Source organism: Cuculus canorus, chromosome 1 (genome assembly GCF_017976375.1).
Source record: "Cuculus canorus isolate bCucCan1 chromosome 1, bCucCan1.pri, whole genome shotgun sequence".
Taxonomy (NCBI): domain Eukaryota; kingdom Metazoa; phylum Chordata; class Aves; order Cuculiformes; family Cuculidae; genus Cuculus; species Cuculus canorus.
The window spans coordinates 119,194,862-119,219,861 of NC_071401.1; the positions used below are offsets into that span (position 1 = coordinate 119,194,862).

General features: G+C 40.5%; 1 protein-coding gene across 1 annotated transcript in view; it reads right to left on the reverse strand.

The window, feature by feature from the left end:
• F5 (coagulation factor V) overlaps positions 1-21,126 on the reverse strand; it is a 38,151-nt gene extending 17,025 nt beyond the window's left edge. The window contains 13 exon segments of the mRNA XM_009557028.2: positions 1,465-1,677; positions 2,081-2,231; positions 3,029-3,240; positions 3,599-3,701; positions 7,054-7,231; positions 8,140-8,305; positions 9,791-10,012; positions 10,946-11,089; positions 14,472-14,684; positions 15,912-16,034; positions 17,654-17,745; positions 20,658-21,055; positions 21,058-21,126. Coding sequence (XP_009555323.2) covers positions 1,465-1,677; positions 2,081-2,231; positions 3,029-3,240; positions 3,599-3,701; positions 7,054-7,231; positions 8,140-8,305; positions 9,791-10,012; positions 10,946-11,089; positions 14,472-14,684; positions 15,912-16,034; positions 17,654-17,745; positions 20,658-21,055; positions 21,058-21,111 — 2,269 coding nt within the window. The 5' untranslated portion in view covers positions 21,112-21,126.
• Between the last annotated feature and the right edge of the window lie 3,874 nt (positions 21,127-25,000).

The following is a 25,000-nucleotide window of genomic DNA, read 5'->3' on the forward strand; positions in this document are numbered from 1 at the left end:
TGAGATAAAGGTTTAATTTTGTCCTGTTCTCAGCATTGTATGCATTGCCACAGAAAGAACATTCTGAACAGAACAAATATGTTCTGAAGCACTGCTGATGAATATCTGAAAACAGTACGCTTTTGAATGCATAAAGGATTATCTTTAAAAGAATAAACAGATTTGAATTTCTAATCTGAACACAAAACATTAAGCTGCCAATCTGAAGTATCTTAGATGAATTCAAAGGTTTTAACAATTCCCCCAAAATCTAGCCAGAAGAGAAGTTCTCCATTTGAAACTTGGAATTGCAGAGAACACAACACCATCTGCTTCCCAAACAGCATCACCCAAGCTCTTTGCTTGCTACAGCTTGCTTTTGGAACTAGCAGAAATGATAGGATAGACAGAACTAACAGAGCTTGAGAAAACCAGTCTGTTATTAAAAAGGTCACATACAATATTTCTGTATTTATCAGAGTTTGAAGGGACTTGCATAGCTGTAAGAACTAACAACAGTAAATTGACAAAACAAAACATGCCTTAAATGAAGAGAACAGATTGCATGCCAAAAATCAAGCAAAAGTACAACTTGATTACTGGGGAGGTTTCCATGAAGTGTGATGGAGTTTTAATGATTCCCTAGTCTTGAACAAAAAAACCCAACACTTAACATACAATAAAATTTTTTAACTTACAAGGTTTTGATGCTCTGCAATCACCAAATAAAAACTTTGAGGACATAAAAACTTTGTTATTTAAATAGATAAAAGACACAAAACCATACTGGTATTTTAAATAGGATAAGTATACCTAGAAGCCCTGTGGGATTTTAGGACGATCACTGTGGACTCCCAGCCTTCAACGAGGAAGAATATCTATCCTTTCACAGGTAATTCTGTAAGTGAGGACCACATGGGTTCTAGCATCACCTTTTCAAGATACGGTATTAACCCTAGCTAGACATTGCGACGTATACCGATGAACCAGTGATCCAGTTCAGTCAGGCAGACTTCATTGCTGCTAAATGACCACAAGCCCAAGGTGAGGGGTAGCCACTTTGTCCAAAAATGACTAGCATAATTTGACAGTCTTGGCCCATTTTAGGTAACTTAGGATGGACAAACACGTGGCAAGATTGGGAATCATACAATGGAGTTGATACTGGAATGTTTCCAAGGATAATCTTAAAATTGCCTTTAAAATCATCATTGGTAACCCCAATACTAATTGGGAATGGAGGAAAACCCAAACCAACAAAAACCCAACAAAATGAGCCTCAGTATAGCATACATTTACGCTAAGAGCTAAGTCTGTGTAGTAAACAAAACTCCACACTCATCGGTTGCACTGAGGAATGATTCAAGATTTTCCAGCACTCTGTTTATCTGAAAAGCTTTCTTTCATAGCTAGGTGTCGTTATTGAATGGAGAATGAAAACAATGCCTTAGAAGAGCTGTCAGACACTACAGTTTTCCTACTTACCAACATTATCCATTTCCACTGTGACCGATTCTCCACTCATGGGGAAAAGATTCAACACGTCTTCATACTTCCCTTGATACAGAAAAGAGTGCCCAGAAAGGCGAACAGAGACAATCTCATCATGAGTGCCAACACTGGAGAAGTGCCACTGAACCACACTATCCTGGCAAAATCCAAGGATTTCACTGCTGTCGGACACATAGCCATTTATTGCTATAAGGAAAGCAAAATAAAAGCGGTCTCAATATTTTTAAAGTCAGATGTTTCAATGTCCTGTTCTTTAATGTCAGTCCACTGAACTGGACTTGCATTTGCACCTGAGAAGAGGTTGACACAAGGCCAAAACCACAATTGCCTCGGAGATTCCAGCTCTTGAACCTCTCCAAGTCATCAGTTTGCTGTGGCAAAGTTAAATAACCCTTGCCTCTGCTTCAGGGTCCAAAGCCAGCCTAGTCCCTAAAATATTGCATTTTTCTCTACACTGCTACCTGGCATGGTTAGAAATTTACTGACTCTGTAGAGAATTCCCTGATTGCACTACGTCTGAGAACAAGTAATTGCTAAATGCGCAGGTTCATATGAACTTTCATAACATTAAGCTTGATAGCTCACTCACTGTGCATTATGTTTGAGTTATAGAACTTGGCATCATCCCTTTTAACACTGGCAGGGGTGCTGCAGTATTCCTTGATGTTATCCTCTAGGTACCAGCTCTTATTTTCATCGAACACAGCAAACATTGCCTGCTGCTCCCCATCCGCCTTTTTCTGAAAAACAAATCAGCACATCAGTTATATTTTATGAGCAGAGATACGTATTAAGGACTCAATTCCACTATCTTTCTTACTTATTATGTAAGCAATATAAGCTTCACCAAAGTTGTGCTAAGCATGATCCAAGGACTCTGTGAAAGGGAGTAGGGGATCAAAACTTTGAGTTCACACTCCTATTACTGCAACCAACCCGTGGCAGAGCACTGAGCAAGCCGCTAGCACTGCTTGCCTGCAGGGGTTATATGACTAGGCTCTCACTGAAAGGACCAGGCTCTTGGTTTGACCTGAGCACAAGCTTTTTACATTTTTTTTTCCCAGTAATGCTCAAGTCTTTGCCAAGCAAGATTTCAATAGATGGCAAAGAGAACCAATCTCCTAGAACTCTCCCACGCTGTTTGGGCTGCCCTGGATTCAGTGATGCCTAAAATTGGCAGACCCTGTTAAGTTACATCTGTTACAGAAAGGCACCAGATCAGATCTGAACGTGTTTAGAGTGGAAGGTCTAATAGCAGCAAGAAAGCTTACTATCAAGTCTAGAAATAGACTTTCAAATTAGGCTGACCTTTTGTTGAAATGCTGTTCTTGCTACAAAAAAAAAAAAAAAATCAGAATGCAATTCCTCTACCATTATAGACAGCTAGAGGACTGTTTCTTCAAGTCATTTCTTCAGCAGCCCGTTGGTTTAATTGCTCACTACATGACATACTTCTAAGGAGAGCAAAACCAAATTCACTGTAGATCAAGTAATATTTGCGCAAAATCTGTCTCTAAGAAGCTGCCAAACATGTTACCTGCACACCCTTTTGTGTCAATGCTTCACTTTTACAGATCAGAAGTGGGCCAATCAGTCCAGAGGCTATATCTCTCTCAATATCTACAGCACTATGATACAGCCTTGTAATACATTGTGCATCATGCGCAGTGGGTTGATCTGTTTTGGCAATGGTCCATTCATAAGTGTATGTCTTCCCTGGTTCAATTCCTTTGCTCTGGGTATCATTGCCTAGGGAAAAATAAAGAAGGAGAACAGTAGTGATACAAACTTAGAGCTAGATCTTTGTATAACACGAGGCTGAACCTTAATGAAATTGGTGCAGTTACGCCATTTCAAAGTATCTCTCAGATAACTGAAGTTCAACAAACAAGAACAGAAAACTAAGACACCTGAAAAGGGTATTTGTCCATGCTTTGCAGATAATATCTTGGTTTCTCTACAAGGCAACACAACAGGTCAGCTGAGGCAGAGCAAGGAACTCAGTTTTCCTGGTCACGAACATTCCTAGCCACAGCATCTCTTTCAAAGCAATGAGACCCTCCATTACCATTAGTGGTACGTAAAATGTAATTCACAAGTTTCTCACCTGTGGGATCCAGAGGATAATCAGCTCCTTCTGCACTCTTTGAAAGTGTCACTCCATGGAAGTAAATGCTGTAGGGTCGGCTTGCCTTATTTTTGAATACAACCTGTATTAACAGGCAAATAAAAAGAATTTAGTATTCAATGTATCTTTGTCTGAATACATAACAGTTTCAACCACAGTAGAATTTGCCTAGTTTGAGCCTGGGAAGTGCTGGAAAGGAAAAGGGGTGTCTTAAATATTGTTTGATTATAACTTTAAACTGGAGAGGGGAAGATTTGGATTAGACATTAGGAAGAAATTCTTCACAATGGGGGTGGTGAGGCACTGGCACAGGTTGCCCAGGGAAGCTGTGGACACCCTGTTCCTGGAGGTGTTCAAGGCCAGGTTGGATGAGGCTTTAAACAGCCTGGTTGAGTGTCAGGTCTCCCTGCCCATTACAGAGGAGTCAGAACTGGTTGATCTTTTAGCTCACGAGGGCTGGGCGCTCTTAAAAAATGCAATCCTAGCAGCTGAAGAGCAAGCCATCCCTATGTTCCAGAAAAGGAGCCAGCAGGGGAAAAAGCCAGCTTGGTTGAGCAGGGAGATCTTGAGATGCATCAAAAAGAAGAAGAAGATCTATGAGCTGTGGAGGAAGGGGCAGGTGTCTTGGGTGGACTACAGGGAGGAAGTGAGATGGTGAAGGGAAAACATCAGGAGGGCTAAGGCCCAACTAGAAATCAAATTGGCCAAGTCTGTGAAAGATAATAAAAAAAATCTTTCTACAAATACATAAACAAGAAAAGGAGGACTCGGGAGAATATTCAGTCCCTATTGGATGCAGAAGGAATAACAGTGACAGGGGATAAGGACAAGGCTGAGGTACTTAATGCCTTCTTTGCCTCAGTCTTTAATAGCAACGAAAGTTGTTCCCTCTGTGTATAAACCCAGGAGTTAGAGGAGCAGAATGAGGCTCCCATGATCCAAGAGGAGGTGGTCAGAGACTTTCTTGCCCAGCTAGAACACCTACAAGTCTACGGGGCCGGATGGGATCCACCCAAGAGTATTGAAGGAGCTGGCGGATGTGCTTTCCAAACCCCTTTCTATCATCTTCCAGCGGTCCTGGCTGACTGGGGAAGTTCCACTGGACTGGAGGCTGGCTGATGTTGTGCCCATCTACAAGAAGGGTTGCAGAGAGGATCTGGGGAACTACAGGCCTGTCAGTCTGACCTCAGTGCCGGGGAAAGTCATTGAACAGGTAATCTTTAGTGCTATCATGAAGCACATGCAAGAGAACCGGGTGATCAGGCCCAGTCAACATGGGTTTATAAAGGGCAGATCTTGCCAAACTAACCTGATCACCTTCTATGACAAAATGACTCGACCACTGCATGGGGGAAAGGCTGTGGATGTAGTCTTCTTGGACTTCAGTAAAGTCTTTGACACATTTTCTCACAGCATTCTGCTTCAGAAACTGTCAGCCTCTGGCCTGGACAGGCGCACACTCTCCTGGGTTGAAAACTGGTTGGATGGCCGGGCCCAGAGAGTGGTGGTCAATGGAGTTAACTCCAGCTGGAGGCCAGTTACAAGTGGGGTTCCTCAGGGCTCGGTACTGGGTCCAGCCCTGTTCAATGTCTTTTATCAATGACCTGGATGAAGGCATTGAGTGCATCCTCAGCAAGTTTGCGGAGGACACTAAGCTGGGTGGAAGTGTGGATCTGCTGGAGGGTAGGGAGGCTCTGCAAAGGGATCTGAACAGGCTGGACCGCTGGGCTGAGACCAATGGCATGAGGTTCAACAACGCCAAATGCCGGGTCCTGCACTTGGGGCACAACAACCCTGTGCAGTGCTACAGACTGGGGGAAGAGTGGCTAGAAAGCTGCACGGAAGAGAAGGACCTGGGGGTGTTGGTTGACAGCCGACTGAACATGAGCCAGCAGTGTGCCCAGGTGGCCAAGAAGGCCAATGGCATCTTGACTTGTATCAGAAACGGTGTGACCAGCAGGTCCAGGAAGGTTATTCTCCCTCTGTACTCATCACTGGTGAGACCGCACCTTGAGTACTGTGTTCAATTGTGGGCCCCTCACCACAAGAAGGATGTTGAGGCTCTGGAGAGTGTCCAAAGTAGAGGAACGAAGCTGGTGAGGGGGCTGGAGAACAAGTCTTATGAGGAGCGGCTGAGAGAGCTGGGGTTGTTTAGCCTTGAGAAGAGGAGGCTGAGGGGAGACCTTATTACTCTCTACAACTACCTGAAAGGAGGTTGTGGAGAGGAGGAAGCTGGCCTCTTCTCCTAAGTGACAGGGGACAGGACAAGAGGGAATGGCCTGAAGCTCCACCAGGGGAGGTTCAGGCTGGATATCAGAAAAAAATTCTTCACGGAAAGAGTCATCGGGCACTGGAACAGGCTGCCCAGGGAGGTGGTCGAGTCGCCTTCCCTGGAGGTGTTTAAGGAAAGGGTGGATGAAGTGCTTAAGGACATGGTTTAAGGGAGTGTTAGGAATGGTTGGACTCGATGATCCAGTGGGTCCTTTCCAACCTGGTGATTCTATGATTTAAGGTCCCTTCCAAACCAAACCATTCTACGATTGTATGATTCTATAAAACCTGCAATCTACATGCTGCTGGTACCCTGCTGCTGCACTTCATAGAGCCCATTGAGTGAAGTTCACCTTCTTATGCCTGGTCTCTCAAAAATCTAAAAAGATGACTTGTTCTTCCAGCAACTAGGCACATGCTAGCTCAGAGACTATGAAGTTATTGACTAAAGTTCTTCAGATCTTTCAATACAGGAGAAAATGAATTTAAACAGATTTTAAAACAAATCTCCTGGATTCCAGGACCCAAATACGTGAGGAAACAGTAAAATGTCCTGCCTACGCTTGATGAAAACAGAAAAAAAGAAGAAACATGCTAAGATTGAAATCAGAGTCATGGTGGAAAGGTCATGAAACTTGGTGTGCCTCGTCAAGTGACAACAGAAAGGCAAGTGGATAAGACAACAAGACAGGCTTGTAACACAAGTGCTTTGTAGTTTCATTTGATAACTCCAAGGAAAAAAAAAAACCACTGAACTATGAAAATTGCATGCCATTACCTAAAACAGCCAGAAAAAACAACATAAGGAATGAGGAGCTCAAAGTCTGGCCTCAAATTTCCTCAGAAGTCCACGTGTCTAGCTTTTTTTCGTTTTGGACCTGTGTCAACATATCAATATACTTTACAAAGAGTGCAAACAAAGGGTGTTTATGTTGTAAAGTAAGGCACAATCATGGAAACTGTAGAGAGACTACTCAAAAATTTAAGCTAAACACTATCAGTTGTGATCATACCTTTTAACAGGGACAGTATCTATAAGCTGTAAATATTTATTAGCTATATTTTTTGATAAAAAAACCCCAAACGAAACTAGTTCTTTTGTATCTCTGCCCAACATAAAATTATGCTATAGTATAAATAACCTCTGAATTCACGTTACTTACCTTGACTTTGTCATTGAGTTGAGCTCTGATAACAGGGCCTAAGATTCCAGTTTCCTTGGGACGAGGATTTTCCAGACGCTTGGTGAAGCTGGCATCAGTATATTGCCTAAAAATGGCCTTTTTATACTTTTTACCAATGAGATTTGAGAAGTTGTCCAAGTGCTGAGCTTTATATTGTCTTAAAAGTAAAGGAAAAGACAAAGGATCAAAAAACTTGAAAAGTGACATCTATCAAAATACAAAATTAGTACTCAAGCAACTGGTAGAAAACTTACTGCTTGGAAAGAAATCCAAACCCTAAAAACCTAAGGACCTTCACCTTTAATTCTAACCTAAATTAGGTAAGAAGCTTGAACCATTATTTGTGTTTTAGTATCACATATGACCAATTAGTATCAGAGTTTACACTGAATTAATAGGCTACACATGCAAGAAACAAACAAACTGAAGCAGCAGCTACATTTTCAAGATGAGAAAGCAGAAATCACTGCTCTCCTTTTACAAAGGAATAGAGCATAGAAAAAAAAATAAACAACTTGCTTACAGTAGCAAAGACTCCAGGAGAGACAGCAACGGATAATCTTAATCCCAGTCAAGCACCATATAATATTTATCATTACACTCCGGTTTAAAAACATTAGAATAGTCAATGCTGAGAACAAAAACTGGATAAATGCTGGGAAATAGAGTAACATGTTTGTTCTGGCCACTCGTCCTTCAGAAAAAGTTACTAAATGGAGATAAACTTTGTCATTTGGAGCAAAATAGGAAAAATCAGAGCACTGAGGTGGTTCGATGATGACGTAGAACCAGCAGGGAAAGATATAAAAGTTTGTTCTGTGTTGTTCTGTTGTTGTGTTTGTTCAAGAGCAAATGAGAAGGGAAGTAAATCATACCAAAGAAGAAGGAATACTTAAGAGTTAAATGAAGACCACATCCTAATGAGGTATACGAAACTATAACCCTACACAGGGTAAGGAACTGAGTAGGAGCTTGGGTGAGAATCTCCAGAGGTCCTCTCCAACACAAATTATTTTGTGATTCCATGTTAACACTCTATATGATGTTAAAAAGGTATTGTTTTACCTGTCAAGGCTGTCTGGAATACTTGGAGCATAATCCCAAGTAACTTCTTCTGCAGCAATGAAATATTCCCAGCTTTTGACCATAAGACGCTCTTTATAGGAGAGATGGCTCTTCTTTACCTCTTTGTTCCCACAGTCTCTTATAGTGAGGTAACCATGCATTCCAGCTAATTGAGAAGAAACAGTACTATGGTGATTTTGTGTTTTATAAACAATTTCAACTGCATTTCTCAATTCTTTAGCTATGGCTGCCTCCAAGCATTCATTCATCTGACTGCCATACTTTCAGCCTTGAAAAGGCTGCATCCATACAGACCTGAATGGGGCCTACAAGAAAGCTGAGGAGGGACTGTTTACAAAGGCTTGCAGTGATAGTATGAGGGGCAATGGGTATAAACTGGAGAGGGGCAGAGTTAGACTGGACATAAGGAAGAAATTCTTCACAGTGAGGGTGGTGAGGCACTGGCACGAGTTGCCCGGGGAATGGATGTGGATGTTCCATCCCTGGAGGTGTCTAAGGCCAAGTCGGATGGGGCCTTGGGCAGCCTGGTCTGGTGGAATGTCCCTGCTCATCGCAGGGGGGTTGAAACTATATGATCTTTAGGGTCCCTTCCAATCTAAACCTTTCTACGATTCTATGACATATATGTATAGCCTAGGAACATTCCGAAGAGCCCATATTAATCAAATGGAATACAGAAACTCTCTTAACTAGCCTTCTTTGAAAATACCAGCTGAACAGCTCGGTTATTTTCAAAACAGGTCTTCCAGCCCCTGTAAGAGACACATTTCTCTCATTCTCTAAAACATCATTCCGATCACTGCTGAGAGATACCCACTTTCAAATGACAAACAGCAAGTATTTTCATCAGATTGAGCGATTCTTAGCTCAAAGTCCTCCGTTTCTCAGGAAACAGGTGGTTCCTTACTCATTTTATAATGGTGTTTATCTGAACACCTCATAGAGACTTATATAAGTTGGAGTATCTTAGAATCTCAGAACACTTTGGATTGGAAGCAACATTTACAGGTCCTTTGGTTCAACGCCCCCTGCAGAAGCAAGGACATCTTTAACTCACCCAGGTTGCTCAGAGCCCCATCCAACCTGACCTTGAAAGTTTCCAGGGATGGTGCCTCCCTGGGCAACCTGTGCCAGTGTTGCACCACCTTCATTGTAAAAAATTTCTTCCTTATATCCAGTCTAAATCTACCCTCCCTTAGTTTAAAAGCCATTACTCCTTGTCCTGTCACAACAAGTCTTGCTAAAATGTCTGTCCCTCATCTTTCCTGTAGCCCCTTTTCAGTACTGGAAGGCTGCTATAAAGTCTCCCTGGAGCCTTCCCTTCTCAAAAGCGTATTTAAATGCATTTTTCTGCTTGGTTTTGAACCAGGGACCTTTCTCGTGTTAGGCAAATGTGATAACAACTGTTGCTCTGTGACCTGCACTTATCTGCAGTAATGCTGCAGATAAGAATGCCTTTTAGTTCATCACGCACCCCTCATTCCATGTCCTGTTCTCTAGTGTTTTCTTAGTGAAATGGCAACCATCTGAAACACAGTAACTGTACCACTGCAAAACAGTGGGGGTCATTTGGGGCATAAAGAAGAGAAGGAGAGCTCAACAGTTGCCTAATAAAAAGATGCTTCCTTACCTTGCAGGTGCTTTTGGACAAGAGAAGATATCAGCCACCTTCCTTCCTTGCTCACTGTCATATTTACTGTGGTTGATGCTCCTCCCACTAGGTTAACAGTAGAAACTCGGCGATGTCTTTGCTCCATGGACTGGCCATTGATATGAATGGAGAAAATTTCTGGCTTGGAACTCATTCCTATCAAATGCCAGCTAATGTTGTCATATGCACAAGCCTCTAAATCTGAAAGAGAAATGAGAGTAGGGTTCATAATACAAGCAAATCATGCAAGTTCCCAACGCACATTAGGTCTGAAGTGAATCTCTGCTCACAACATCAACAGAAAAATAATAACCTGACTCCTGAGATCAGTATTTGCAACAAGAAGTTTCAGAAGCTTGTAAATGGAACAGATACCAAAATCTAGCAGAAGGTAAGTGTTTAAATCTTATGCGCAAGTGACAACCTGACTTTCAGTGAGCTGAGGAAGAAGGAAGTAAACCAGTAGCCTCTTTCGGAAAGCTTCTCTGTTGGGGAGGGGAGGGGGAAGGCAAGGGCTCAGCCTAAAGAATAAGGTTATATCTACTGACAGTAACTACCCTATCCAATATTTGTTTAAAAAATCCCTGCCTGAAACAGTCTTTTCTATTTGCTTAGTGGACTAGACGGAGGTCTGAAAGTAGTTCCTCAGGAGAACAAGAGAAACACACTAGCAACAGAAGAGCCCCATTACCACCTTCCTAGTCTTCCCACTTAGTTGTCTAATTTAATGGTAACGACATTCTACCTCCAGGAGCAGGAGGAGTTCTTCACCTACTATGTTGTATGTGCTGTAAAACCAGCAGTTCACTTAACCACATAACACTCTCCCAATCAGCTGAGTAAAAAAAAAAAAAAAAAAAGAGATTTCTTATTTTTTTTAAAGTCACCAATCCTATTCTTAGAGCAGAACTCTGCTTAGAAGTAATCTTGTTATTTTTATTAGCAACACGGCACAACTTCCCTCCAGCAGGACAGTTTCTCTTCTGGAATTTAGATGCTTACAGACATGTTCTAAAAAAGCTGTATCCCATTCCTCCATATTCCTTTTCTCTTGCATAAAAAGCAAACAAAGGTAATATTCAATCTTCAACCTTCATCAATGTAAATTTAATTTCATGTAAACTTGAACAGTACCTGGTAAGGTTCCATCTGTATAGCCATTAATTGTGTACTTGACTGATGCTGATCTTTGCCAACTCTTGTTTTCATCAAACACACCAAACATTAGTACATACTCCTTGTCAAAAAGTTTCTGTGACCCATCCTCATTTAGGCTTCCTATGAAGAAGAAAGAAAAAAAACCAGGTCCTAATTTGAAGCAGAAGCAGTTTACTGTAGTGGCATTAATGTGTATTTCGTGAGCTTGCTTCAAGTGTTAGCATATACTGACTGAGCCTGACCAAAACAAGGTCTTAAGAATGCTCACAAAGTGATATTATCTCTGAAAATACTTTTGGGTTGGGTAACCACAAAAATCAAAAGTCAGTAAATATCAGACACTTCTGGCAACGTGTTGTAGGGACCACCTCAACAAATCGGAGTGTCAAACAGCATTCAGTTCACAGCCAGTCACTGGGCTCTCCCTGCAAGGCATAGTGGGAGAGTCACTTGCAGTATGAAACTGCCTTTTCAAGCATTACACTGAGGTCATCAGCCCCTTTAAGAAGTATAAAACAGCACTCGGCAAAAAAACTTTATATACAAAAGACTTTGATAAATACTGATGACTTGGTTTAGTTATAAGAAACCATCTAAATGAGTTTGTGATAGAGCTGTGATTTCTATCATCAAGTAGACTTTGTTCCGGACATGCAACACAGAACTGGCATGATTTTACTGATTCTTTCTGTAGATTGCTCACATCAAAAACTTGCATTTGCTACTTGCAATACATAACATAAGACTAAAATAGATGCTCCTTCAAACCGCAGGGACTTAAAGTTTGGGAGCTTGCTGATTATTCTGCTTTAGCGATGATACTGAAGTGGAAGTAGTTATCTTTAATGTAATCCTTTTTGTCTATAAGAAACTACAAAGTCCTGTTTTCCTGTGCAGAAGTCTCAGATCAGAGGAACTTATCTGCTTGTCACACAAAGAATATTCAGTCAGTGCTTTAACTCACAAGTCCACTTTTATAACCTGCCTAGGTGATACCACCTATGCTGCTCTTAATGTGCCAGACTGTGGTGGGCTGACCCCAGCCAACAGCCAAGCACCCACGCAGCCACCTCAGTGTTTTCCTGCTCCCAGTAGAACAGGGGAGAGAGCAAGACGAACAAAAGTGAAAAATCTTTGGGGGGTGATAGAGATGATTCCACAGGTGAAGGAAAAAGTGGAACAACTCCAAACAACACAAAGGAAATCACTTCTCTCTCACAAGCAGATTCATGCCCAGCCAGTCTCTCAGGAACAGCCACCTCGGAAGTCAACACCCTTATTGCCCCCACACTGCTTCTTCAATCTCCAGTTTTACTGCTGAGAATGACATTAAATGGTTGGAAATATCCTGTTGGTCGATTTGGCTCATTTGTCCGGCTGCGTCCCCTCCCAACCTCTCACCTACCTCCAGCCTACTATAGCTGTGGAGGTCTGAGCAGAAATAATTAAAACCTTGACACTGCGCAAGCACTGTTGAGCAACAGCTAAAACATGGATGCATTAATGCACACTATCTAGTCACAAATCCAAAACCAGCACTGTATGAGCTGCTGTGAAGAAACTTAACAAAAACACAGACAAAATAAACAGGTGTGTTGCACACCTATCACAGGCAGTGACCAGTCAAAGAAACCCTGAGCCAACAATGTGTGCTTGCAGCCCAGGCCAACTGTATCCTGGGCTGCATCAAAAGAACCGTGGCCAGCACAGCAAGGGAGGCGATTCTGCCCCTCTATTCTGCTCTTGTGAGACCTCATCTGGAGTACTATGTCTAGTTCTGGATCCTCAACATAAGAAGGGTAGGAAACTGTTGGAACAGGTCCAGAGGAGGGCTAAAAAGATGATCAGAGGGCTGGAGCACTTCCCATACAGGACAGGCTGAGAGAGTTGGGATTGTTCAGCCTGGAGAAGAGAAGGCTCCAAGCAGACCTTATAGCAACCTTCCAAAACCTGAAAAAAGTTAGGGAGGGACTGTTTACAAAGGCTTGTAGTGATAGGACTAGGTGAATGGGTATAAACTGGACAACAGACAAGACATAAGGAAGAATTTCTTCACAATGAGAGTGGTGAGGCACTGGCACAGGTCACCCGGGGAAGCTGTGGCTCCCCCACCCCTGGAGGTGTTCAAGGCCAGGTTGGATGGGGCCTTGGGCAGCCTGGTCTGGTCGGAGGTGTCCCTACCTATGGTGGGGGGGTGGAACTGGATGATCTTTAAGGTCCCTTCCAACCCAAACCATTCTATGAAATCTTAAAAATGTGAGTAGCTAGACATTTGTCTTGCTCTAGCTATAAACATATGCTCAAATTGTCTTGAAGGTAGTCACCAAACCAATCCATTCCAAACTCATATCCAACTCAAGCCCACCATATGTGCACAAATTTGAGAAGGCTGAGAAGGATGGAAAGCAAGTAACTCCAAGGCATTTGCTCAGATTAACTCCACCAATATGCCACAAAATGCACCCATATACAAGAACACAGAGAAAGCAAACAAGAAAATTGGGAAAATAACAAGCCCTAGATAATACTAAAAGCATTAATTCTCAAAAAACTTCAGGAGGAACATAATTAATGTCACTCCTTTCAGGTGACACGAGGAGGTGTGTTCTGCAACTAAACAGATATCGATCAGTGAGAAGAGTGCTCTTGTACAGCCCACACTGAACCAATTTTAGGTTTACTTTCAGGAAAGCTTCAAGATCCAGGTCCATGCAGTCTGCAGTCCACATTAAACGTTTGACTCAAACTACAGGGAAAAAGAAGCAAACTAAATTCAGAGCTCTCTCTAAAAGAGTGATATATAACTTGAAAAAAATTTAGCATTTAAGGGACCGGCAAGCAGTGCATGTAGCTTACACAATGCTATGCTGTTTCAAACTTCCCTCAAATCAGTGGCAAGTACCTAGCAGTTATTTAGAAGCCCTACAAGACACGATTTCATATTAGTGAACACAGAATTCAGTAACTCACACTGCTAAAATCTCAAGTTTCTGATCACATGTGAAGCAATTTTCAAAGATTTCTCATGTGTTCAAATTTGGCCACATTTTCAAATGACTAGCAAAAGACAGACTGGTCTGTGATTTCAAATCCTAGTTACAGGAGGGTGTACTACAGCCTCTTGATCAGACAGCCTTTAAAAGGCATCAGTAAAACAATTCTGTTCTCCCTTATTTTCTGGAATGGCTGAACCATTTAGAATGAAGTTTAAAAAAACATTTATTCTAAGACAGGAAATTTCAGGTCATATTTTTAGCAGTTAAGCAACCGTAAATGCAACCAGTACAGGCTAATATATCTATTTGTAGTGTTCTCTGTCTGGAACTGCATGAAAACTGGCATTTAAAAACGTCAACATCTGAAAAAAAGATGTTGAAAACCATTTACTTTATGCTGCAGATAAAAAAAAAAATAGTCTGTCTTCCCTCGTTATCATACAACCTTAACTTTATGAAGAAATGAAACTATATTACCTTATGGTAGTTTTAAAGCATTTTGTTACCTTTCTTACAGATAAGCAGTGCTCCGATCAGACCAGAGTTAAAATCCATTGCCATGTTCTCATGAGAATAATATGTATAAGTAAGACAAGGAAGGTCATCTTCTCTTGGACCAACTTCTTCTGTTATATCCCACACATATGTGTAGATCTGGCCTGGAAGTACAGCATCATCTCGTTTTTCTACAGATGATGTTCTGTCATCATAAAGGGAGCCTGCGAAAATAAAGAGTCATTAGAGTGGCATGACGACAAAGAGCAATTATATCATCTGGAATGTCCTCTTACAATGAATTCCAAAAGCTTGGTTTGTGTCTTGCCTGTAGGATACTTCAGCTTCAAAGAGAGAACTCATGATCCCACTCACATTGCAGAGAGCAGCACAGGGGAGAGTAGCTATTCCACCATCCCGTTTTTTACAGATTAAAGATTTCCTACAATTGTCATCACTGCCAGAAGGTGGGGCTCTTCATCAGTCTAACTAGAGTTAGGTAGGCAACAAGCTTGAGCCTGTGTTCAGTGATACTCCATGGAAGAATACAACCGGCTGTGTCAGCTTTCCAATTCCCTTTCATAAAGCCATTGCACAGGCTAGCATTGCCTTGCTGGCTCAGACCTTTCGGGCACAGCATATCCAGATGGCAGTAACTGCTCACATCTATGCCCACCACATCCAACAAAGCTGCAATATGATGAAGGGGACCCAAGAATCAAAATCCTAAGGCACATTAATAAGAGAGTCAAACTGAACTGCCTATCACTTCCAATAACATATTCTGTTCAACTCCATGAGATGGGGTTGCCAAACTCTTTTTGTACTGACACAACAAACAAAGCCTTTAACAAATGTGTAAATCAAATGGCAGAGCTTTGGCTCAGCATTCAGAGCAGGCCAATCCAAGGAGCATGGGCAATCAAACTCACTCTGTGCTACTGCAGACATTTAACTGTCAGTTTGGTCACAGTTCATATCCCTTTTTGTCAGTCTCATGATAGTTCCAGCAGCAAAACATCACAAAGCTGAGCACAAAATGCTAAGCATCACAACATGATCAGCGCTATTAACTGCCTCTACCAATAACACCTTCATGTACAATATTGCAAAGGACTTGGAAATTTTTTTTTAGCACCTGTATTAAAGAGTTTTCATGTCCTGAAATATAATATTTTGCAATTTCATGGAGGTTGGACCAGACGACCTCTGGACGTGCTTTCCAAACTCAAGCACTCTGTAATTCTGTGAAACAATATTAGCAGGCAGGTCAGAAGACTGTGCGTGTCAGATAACACTCATTAGAACAAGAAAGGAGGTAATGGATGTGAAGTATTAATCCAGGATCAACAGATATTTGTGTCACATATCCTGAACATGGTCTGGGCCTCTCTCAATATTTCATGCTATAGTCTACAAGTAAATGAACATGGAGTTTTTATAGTATTTACCTTCTGCATTTTTGTTGTAAAGTACGCCTTGGGGGTGAATACTAACTGGCTTGTCAGCCATATTCTTAAGGTGAACAACTAACGTATCTCCCACTTCAGCATGCAGTGTTGGTCCCAGAAGTCCTGTAGTTATTCAAGACAGAGAGAGGAAAATGTGAGCAAAACTTAATGCTTGGTGAAACAAAAAGTTCTTTCCCCTCATTAGTGAACGTGAGCTCTGAAAGTACAAGTTGCAAAATTAATACAGGCAGAGAAAGTAATACCACTGTAATGAAGTCTTACCAGTAAAAAGGCACAAGGGGATTTAAAAACTGCAGCTCATAGTCAGGAATGTTATAAATAGTACGTCCAACAACTACGACTTAAAAATCACAGACAAATTGTAGATTTGGAAAAAAAGAAGTTATTTCCAGGTACAGAAAATTTATCAAAAGATTCAGGTTGAGGTTCATTCGGACTTTCTAGGAATCCTTCAATTACAATTTAATTAAGCAGTTTGAGGAAGGCAGATATTTTATTAAGAGTTTAGAGAAAGGCATTGAAGCACATTTCTTGGAGTAGCACTCTCAATGCCAGAAATCACAGATCTTTCAGTTCCCAAATGTTATCTAAATAAATAACCAGTTCCATGTTACAAATTTCTTGAGGCATATCCTGCTAAAGGTTTCAAGAGAGGCTTGTATCCCTACTCCCCATGTTGTGAAATAAGCAATAGAAAAAACCTGCTAAACAAATCTAGAAGGAATCATATCTAGACTAGACCTGTTGGGCAGCTTGTAACAATTTCATATCATCAACACATTGACTTTGAAATCTAAATCTGAACATCTAATATCTGAAGTTATTTCAGGCTGAGAGACTTGGGATTGTTCAGCCTGGAGAAGAGAAGGCTCAGGAGAGACCTCAGAGCAGCCTTAAATGAGGCTACGGGAAAGCTGGGGAGGGGCTCTTTATCATGATAACTGCAGCGATGAGGGGTAATGGGTTTAAGCTAAAAGAGGGCAGATTTAGATTAGACATTAGGAATAAATTTTTTCCTGTTAGGGTGGTGAGGCACTGGCACAGGTTGCCCAGGGAAGCTGTGGATGCCCCATCCCCGGAGATGTTCAGGGCCAAGCTGAATGAGGCTTTGAGCAGCCTAGTTGAATGGGAGGTTGGAACTGGATGATCTTTAAGGTCCCTTCCAACCCAAACCATCTTATGACTCTATGATTTCATTTATTAACTTGAAGTGCAGACAGACTACATAAGTACTCTGCATAAGTATCAGAACAGAAGCACCATTATGTATGGCATAAGTATGAGAACTTATCTCCATCCATTTAAGGTGTATTCAAGCCATAACAAATGCAAAGGCAAGGGGACATCTTTCATATTCAACTTCACAGCTTTTCTTTTCCACTGATCTATTGAAAACATTAAAACTCAGGTCTTAAGTCTCTTTCCATGTGAATTTATAGTATTATCACTGTCACTGTGCCATACAAGTCTAAATGTGAATGGGAAGTCTCATCAGATGCTGAAAACAAAAGGAATAACTTTGTACCATGCAATTAATTTGCAGACAGTACAGTGCCCCAGCCTCTCTGTGGCCTTTGAAATAGTGCACCGCAGAGACCTAGTCATCTGTGCCTGTTTGGTTTATGTGCAAAACAATGGATACAAAAATACAAGCCTCCTTAGCTTGTTACTGGCTTTATAACAACAAGCAAAAATACTCAGAACATTTCCCTTGTGTTTACCTGCAAATACATTTGCTGGCTTTTCTTTTTTAAAATCCTCTTCATATTCTCTGTAGGAAATTTTCTTAAACACAAGATCTGAATGTTCCAATCTGAAACCAAAAGAGTTAAAAAAATATATAGTTAAAAGGACACAGATTCCAGAGATGCCATTGCTGTTTAACAGATATCTTAGAAAATGAATCCTGGAATTACAGTTAATCACTTGCACATTTTGCTGAAGGCAAGGAACACAGTTCAACTCTTTGTAGGGTCTTCCCATCTCCCTCTTAGTCTACTGAATCTATGAGGTTCCTGAGCTTGGCCATTTCATATTAGACATTTAATTTCAGTACCTAGCAGTTTACCCCTGATTTTGCTGGTGATTTCTAGAAGTCCTTTTAATTCTGCAATGAAGATGTCTTTGTTTTGTCCATTTAAGATATAGAGGAAGATGCTTTGACCATGCTTAACTTAGAAAGCATCTGGCCAAACACAGTGACAGAAACATGAAATTCTAATCTTACCCACTTCCACACTTCAACTTTTAATTTTACAACAGCATTAACAGCAAGCTCCTGCAGCAGCAGTGACCTTGGACACAAGCACAAACCTGCCCCCTGACAACAACTAAGGATCTCACAGCAAGTCAGAAAATTGCTTTCTGAGAAATACTGCGTCTTTCATCTTGTTATATAAATCAATTGGGCAACCAGTGAACCACACAATGTTTTCTTCGAAACTTTTTTTAGGCAAGCAAGAGGAAGCCAACACATACCACCTCTCGAATGGAAAAGATGAGAAGAGAGCCACAGAGGTAATACCCTGCATCTCATTTCACATTTATTGGTTGATTTCTTATAGTACACATGATGACTGGATCCAACAGTAATTCCACTTGATTTTTCTGTGATAGGGGCACATTTGACGGCGGGGAGCTGAAGGGCTGCTCAACCATGGAGAGGCTGGGCAGAAAGAACAGTGACATCCAGGGTCTATAAGAGGGAGATCTCTTTTTGTAGAGATCTTTTGTAAATCCCTCTGCCTCACTCTCACAACAGAAATGTCAGGCAGAAGCAGCTCATGTTTCACTCCATTCCCCTTGCTTTAAAGCCACAGATAACATTTCGTTTCACTCTAAGAGGAGGACTTGATCCATAACCTTCAGTGACAAGTGCTGCCCTAATGTGGAAATGTTCACTAGATTATGCAAATAAGGCTATGGAGATATACAACGCCAACTGAATAGCGAGAAGGAACAAGATACATAGCTAGCTGACACTTCGGAAATCTCAGACTACGCAAGCAGGTCTAGTTACATAACTTTGGCAAACAGCAGCAATGCAGCACATACAGATATTACATTTTCACTTGGCTCTGAATTGTCTTATAATTATCACCTGGACATAGTAACAAGTAAATCTTTACAAAAATAAGACAACTAACGCTCAGAGAAGCTGAGTGTCCTTTTTTAGCCTGTAGGATTGGAAAATTAAGGAAATAGTTCAGGAAGAGCCTATTTTCTTTTCAGTCTCTCTTCAGTTATTTAGAAACAAAAGCAGTAAAGTATCAGATTCTTGCAGTGCATTTGGACATTCAGCTTCTACTGCATTCAGAGCAACTTACATATTCAAATGCCTTTGGGATCCAAGCCATTAGATCTTCCTTTGTGAGTATCTGTGTTGGGTTTTTTTTGTTTAGTTTGTTTGGTTGGTTTTTTTGTATTTATTTTTTTAGTTAAATTTCTGTAAGCTCTACAAAGTTCATCAGACCCATTTGGGATGCGACTTGCTATAAATACTTATGTGAGAGATCTCAAGAGGCACTGCGTATGAAAAACCCTAGCTAATCACAGAGTATTTCAGCTGAAGTTTGAGACAGTCTTGTGGGTCTCTACAAAAACAGACTAATCAACAACATGACATTTAACAAAACAACAGCCGATGCTTATACTCAGGCACCCAGTGCAGATGAGAAATCAGTTCTACTAAATTCACATGCCTGGGTCGACATTGGCTTCAAATTCCTACATCTAAATCCTGTTTTCTTGTGTCTTGCCAGTTTGACATTATGCTTATATTGGATATATAAACTTCCAAGAGGAGTTTTAGAAATCATAGAACTTTGTTTTAATTAAGTTTTGAAAAAAGAATAGACAGTCTAAATCTGAGCTGGAAATGTCCCTTCCATGACATCCAGAAATGTCATACATACTTAACATAAACATACTTAAAAAAAAACAGAAACAAAAAAATAAAATAAAGAAAACAAGACATCCACCAATATAAAAAATGCAGTAGTATCCAAATACTCCTTTCAATGTAGGAGAATAAGTAACCTGCACATGCCACTTTATAATCAAATAAAAGCTGAATATGGTGACTATAGCAAACACAGCATAAGAATGAACCCTAATTTAATCAGAACTCTAAATTACATCCAAATTACTAATTTTCCTTAATGAAGTATAGCAATGCTTGATCCTACAGCATTTACTTGGCAGAACTTGGGACAGACATTTCACAAAATCTACTGAACAACTCAGAAATAACACAGCTTGTTCCAAAGTTCATCAGGCTCTGATTTAAGTGAAAGTGATAGTATCCAAATTGGAACATATTTATTCCTTCAGCAAATTCTGAAGGTTTTGAAATCTTGCAAAACCATGATTCAACTTAACATTGCCCAAATCCCACATACCTAAAATAATTATATTAAGAAAAACGATCAACAAACATCAACCCACGCAGAAGATGACAAAAGTAAGCCCCGGAACATACTTCGCAGGAGTACGCTGAAAGCATAGAAGTACTTCTATCCACTAATGAAGTAAATAAAAAGGAACTCTTAATATTTCACTGCCTCCAGATTATTCTGTTTAAAGCCATGGAAGTTCCTCTGAAGTCAACAGATGAGGCTCTAAAGTCCTCCCAGGCTCTAAAATTCCACAGGGGACAGGAAAACCAAAACACTTTCAGTCACAAGACAGGACTAGTTTCATCCTTCTTATCCTGTACTTTGTTACCTGGACTTCTCCTCAGATTTCAGTTTGTAGGTCCAGCTAGTGATCTGTGCAGCTATATAGTGCTCCCTGACCTTCGTAGCTCCCACCACATGCTTCTCTGAGTCTGGCCACCATGAACGAAGCAGAAGCAAGAGAAAAAGACGCATGCAGTGGAGTGTCATGGTACAGATGCCTGCTGATGCTGCTCTGGAAGATGAGGCAGAAACTGCTACTTTTATTGCAGCAGCTGCTTCTAACTTCCCCTCAGAAATGAAATAATTGTGATGCAAGAGGGTAAGAGCATTTGCTATGCTCAGGTCATTGCTCTTCACCTCCTCCTCCCCTTACTGACAGAGATCCAATAGAGATAAACTATTTAAACTACCTTCCTTCCCCTCCTCCACACCATCTTCTGTGAGAGACAAACACCAAGGAGAAGCAGCTTCAGCCCCACTACAGACTGTGGATGGGTCATTGTCTACTGAAGCAGCAGGGTATCAGAGGCACAAAATATTTTACTTAGATTACTTACAATTCCAGGATGTTTAACTTGCATGGTTAGGACAAAGGGGGGCATATATTCTGTCTTCCCAGAAAATGGAAACCCAGCATACAGCTGGCACTGATGGAAATTCCCCAGTTAGGTGCTTCATCTCCTAAGAAACCATTCCCACTTAGAAAGCAAAATGCTTAGGGATTAGGTGTGGGGACTAAAAGTGGGTGCAGAGCTAAATCTTGCTCAAATCTAGTTCAGAACACCACATAGTGTATACTCATAGGAGTAAGTCAGTAACCTTTCCAAACATGTTGTTGGCTTCAGTTTGGTTCCCACTACACTCTCAAATATCTCAGGTAATGGATAACGAATGGGCTTCTCAGTGGCAGCTAACAGGTCAGCCTGAAGACTTGCCTGTAGTCAGAATCCTTCTAATCTAGTCTTGATTAGGATCTGTTGACACTTACATAAAAATAAATGGTAAGGAAAATACCTTTTGATAAGCTAATTACCGATGTCAACTGTATCACCAAAAATGTTTCCTTGCTTTTGCCAGCGCTGAGAAATTTGTTGAAACAAGAAAATTGCCAAGTATGTTTTCCATACACTGAGATTACCAGAAAAAAAGAAAAATCCCTACCTATCTTTTTTCACAGATGGATCACAAGAATTGTTTCAATTAATGTTTTGTTAATGTTTTAACGAAAATACTACCTAAGCCTCCACACCAGAATAATTTCACTCCAGATTCAGACAAAAATAAGAACACTTCTCTAGAATACGTGATAAGAAAACCTGGTCAATTATAGGTTTGATACACTGTTCAACAGCAGAGTGGTCTAACTGGCAACTTACTTAGTTCTGTTCAAATGATATGGTACCACATGGCTTTAGAAGAAACAGAGAAGATGACTGGAAAAAAAATGACCACCAATAGCCAAATACTGTAGCAAACTTCAGAATAGTAGTTTGGTTCCTAAACCTGAAAACAATCATGATCACTTGGATAGCATAAGACTATAGACATCATGAAACAGTTTCAAAGCAGCAAATTGAACTTAAATTGCCTCCTACTGTATCTGCACGGAGTTTATCACTTGTTTCCATGAGCCACTATGCCCTATATTATGCATGAAAAGAAAAAAAACAGAATACAACAACAACTAAATTGCACCAGAACATGTGCACTGATATTGAAGAAAATATCTCAGGTAAACACAGTCCAATAGTATTTCAATACTAACTGATTACGGTTTTGATTAAAGAACTTACCATAATCCTTGGTAAATTACTTCTGTAGTAATTCTGTAGCTCTATAGTATTTGTCTCATTTCTACTCTGGTTCCAATCTCATCTCTGGCTCAGGATATGCTCAGGATATGCTTCAATGCTGGTGCTTAAGAGTTTGATAGTTGGTGTGAAAACACCTATAACTGAGGTTTTATGAAAGAAATCTCTGGGCAGTTGGACAATTCTTTCCTTCAATTCAGAAATGATGGGAAGCAGCTGGTGAAATGTCTGACACACTGATAAGCCTAAACCACCTTCACTTTTAAAGTTATCTTGTCTCATCTTCAGGTCTTCAACATTCATACAGAAGCATACAGAATATATCATACATCTTTATCAAAACAGAATCTGATCTATGTTTGAATCCAATCTCCACCACTGAGCTTTACAACTGTGTTCCTAAAGCTCCTTCCAATACAGGGACTTGAAGACGTTCTTGTATTCTTAGGCTGAGGAGATGAAACTAAAATGCATTTTAAACAAGCCTTCCTATAATTCTGTTTCACGAACTGTTTGAATTTGAATGTTCCATTACAGGTTTCTAATACTTCATTCTTCCCTCTAACGGCTAAAATATTGCAGGCTAAAATTCAGCACTCAGAATGCCTGCTTAAAACCCCTTGCTATGTGACTGTGAGCTGGGAATCCTCAAAACTGACATCAGTTAATTACATTTGTTTTACCCATTTTGATGAATTTGTGGGTTGTATTTCTCAAATTCCTTAGCCAATGAATCATGCAGTACCAATTAAATGGTAAATGGAATTAAAAATGCATTACATCAGTGAAATTACTTTTACAAGGGTGGCTAATAATACTGAGTTTTAAAGAAGTGTATCAAGTTACACCAGACGCATTCTCCATTAAGCCTCACTGATTAGCATGTATTACCCTTCTTTTCTTTCTTCATTTAAGAACAAAAAGTCTGATATTGCCTACTCCCTTATTTTCTCATTTTCCCTCACCTCTTAGGACCAATGTAAGATTAAGCTGCCTGAAATTATCTGGGACAGCCTGTTTTTTTCCCCCCCTCTTTTCTTCACCTTAAGCTATCACATCATGTTGTCTCCTCAAGGTTTTGGCAAATTTCACAGTGTTCTGAAAATCATTATTAATAAAGATCTTGTTCCTTTTCACTTGACCATTAATTTCTCATATATGCAATTATATCCTCTAACATGATGAAAATCTAACACATGCAAGTTTTTTAGTCAATGGTTGCATGCAAGCTGTTGCTATTACTCACATGACAAGCGACTATAGAACACATTCCTCAGGGTGAAGTCTTCCAAGGCAATGCAACTTTATTACCTATTCATATATATAGCCATGATCTTAGCTGCTTCTACTTTACCACACTGCTTATGCAGCAAATTTCATATTTTATACTGATTGCTTACCCATAATTTCCATTTGTTCACCTGCAACATCAAAAGATCTTGAGGGCAAAAATCATGTGTGGAGGAGCGTAGATCAAGTCTATTCTGCAGAGACAGTTTTGACAGCACAACGAACAATGTTATTCCCCAAACTAAGCAGAACCTTTGGGATGTACTGATAGCAAAACACCAAATGAAAAGAAAACATGGAAACAGAAACATAAGCAGTATTTTTAAAACTCAAATCTGTTCTGCATCTTTTAACTGGGGAAGATTACTGTCTGTTCTGACACCCAGTAATTATGGTCCCAGTCCCTGTTATGCTACATGTGAATTAGAAGTATATTCACACTACTGCTCTAAGGCTGACCTTCAAAACTAACTGAGATTGCCAGTTTTTTAACAAGAAGCAACTTTTAGACTAAGTCTGAGTTATTAAGAAAAGACAACCTTTAAAGAGCTGGAAAGTGGTGATTTGCAGCTTTCTGCAAATTATAGATTAGGACCCACCATAAATTTGGTTCTGCTCCTGCTTCATCACAAATGCTATCCTAAATACTAGCAGGTGGCTATATCCTGATGGCTGATTTTAACAATTATATTATAGTGACTGAGAGGCAGCCATGATGGAGAAGAAAAAGTTGTAAAACAATTAATGAATTGGTTGCTAATAATGCCCTAACATATCTCTCTCTCTCTCAAACACACAAATCAATGCACAATGGTCCAGCACGCATACTTTGTTTAGTGCAGGGTGAAAGGACTTTCCTGGGCAAACAAAGAGTTAATTATTGATTAGCAGTGAACACCTGGTTCTGAATGTAGGCAAAAGACAAGAGGGGGCACTTACCAGCTCTGCCAGGCACAACTCAGAACAGAAGCCACCAGACATGTCTTCACTTCTGGAAGAAGGTGCTGAAGCCAAGAAAGGTTAATCTGTGAAATGGCTCATTTTAGAAGTTTAAAGTAAATGTACTAGGTCCAAAACAACATGAGCCAGCAAAAAGAAAAGATGACAGAGAAACTTAGGCTTTATTTCAGACAAGGTATTCAAAAGGAATACGGATATGCATTTTGGATTTGATGGCAGCTCATACAACACATTCTGTGCAACTGTTAAAGACAGGTCGCGTGACTTGTGTGGCCATGAACATTACAAGGCAGTAGAATGTAGATCAGCATTGCTGACTGCTGTGGTG